The sequence below is a fragment of the Eimeria mitis genome, genomic scaffold (genome assembly GCF_000499745.2).
Source record: "Eimeria mitis Houghton genomic scaffold, Emh_scaff5619, whole genome shotgun sequence".
Taxonomy (NCBI): domain Eukaryota; phylum Apicomplexa; class Conoidasida; order Eucoccidiorida; family Eimeriidae; genus Eimeria; species Eimeria mitis.
In genome coordinates, this window is record NW_013573883.1 from 1 (window position 1) to 368 (window position 368).

A 368-nucleotide genomic window follows, 5' to 3' on the forward strand; every position below is an offset into this window, starting at 1 on the left:
GCAAGCAGCAGCAGCAGCAGCAGCAACAGCAGCAGCAGCAGCAACAGCAGTAGCAGCAGCAGCAGCAGCAACAGCAGTAGCAGCAGCAGCAGCAGCAGCAGCAGCAGCAGCAATAGCGGCAGCAGTAGTAGCAGCAGTAGTAGCAGCAGCAGCAGTAGCAGCAGCAGTAGTTGCAGTGCAGCAGCAGCAGCAATAGAAGCAGCAGCAAGAGTAGCAGCAGCAGCAGCAGCAGCAGTAGCAGCAGGCCCAGCAGCAGAAGAAGTAATTGCAGAAGGTGCAGCAGCAGCAACAGCAGCAGTAGCAGCAGCAGATGATTTGGAAAGCACAACAGAAACAGAAGGTTTAGATTATGCAGCAGAAGCAGCAAC

The 368-nt window shown here is 55.2% G+C and overlaps 1 protein-coding gene across 1 annotated transcript in view; it reads left to right on the forward strand.

The window, feature by feature from the left end:
• Nucleotides 1-349: 349 nt before the first annotated feature.
• EMH_0083180 (uncharacterized protein) overlaps nt 350-368 on the forward strand; it is a gene marked incomplete at both ends in the record, with an annotated part of 2,022 nt that continues 2,003 nt past the window's right edge. Inside the window, one exon of the mRNA XM_013500613.1 lies at nt 350-366. Coding sequence (XP_013356067.1) covers nt 350-366 — 17 coding nt within the window. The remainder of the gene's footprint in view (nt 367-368) is intronic.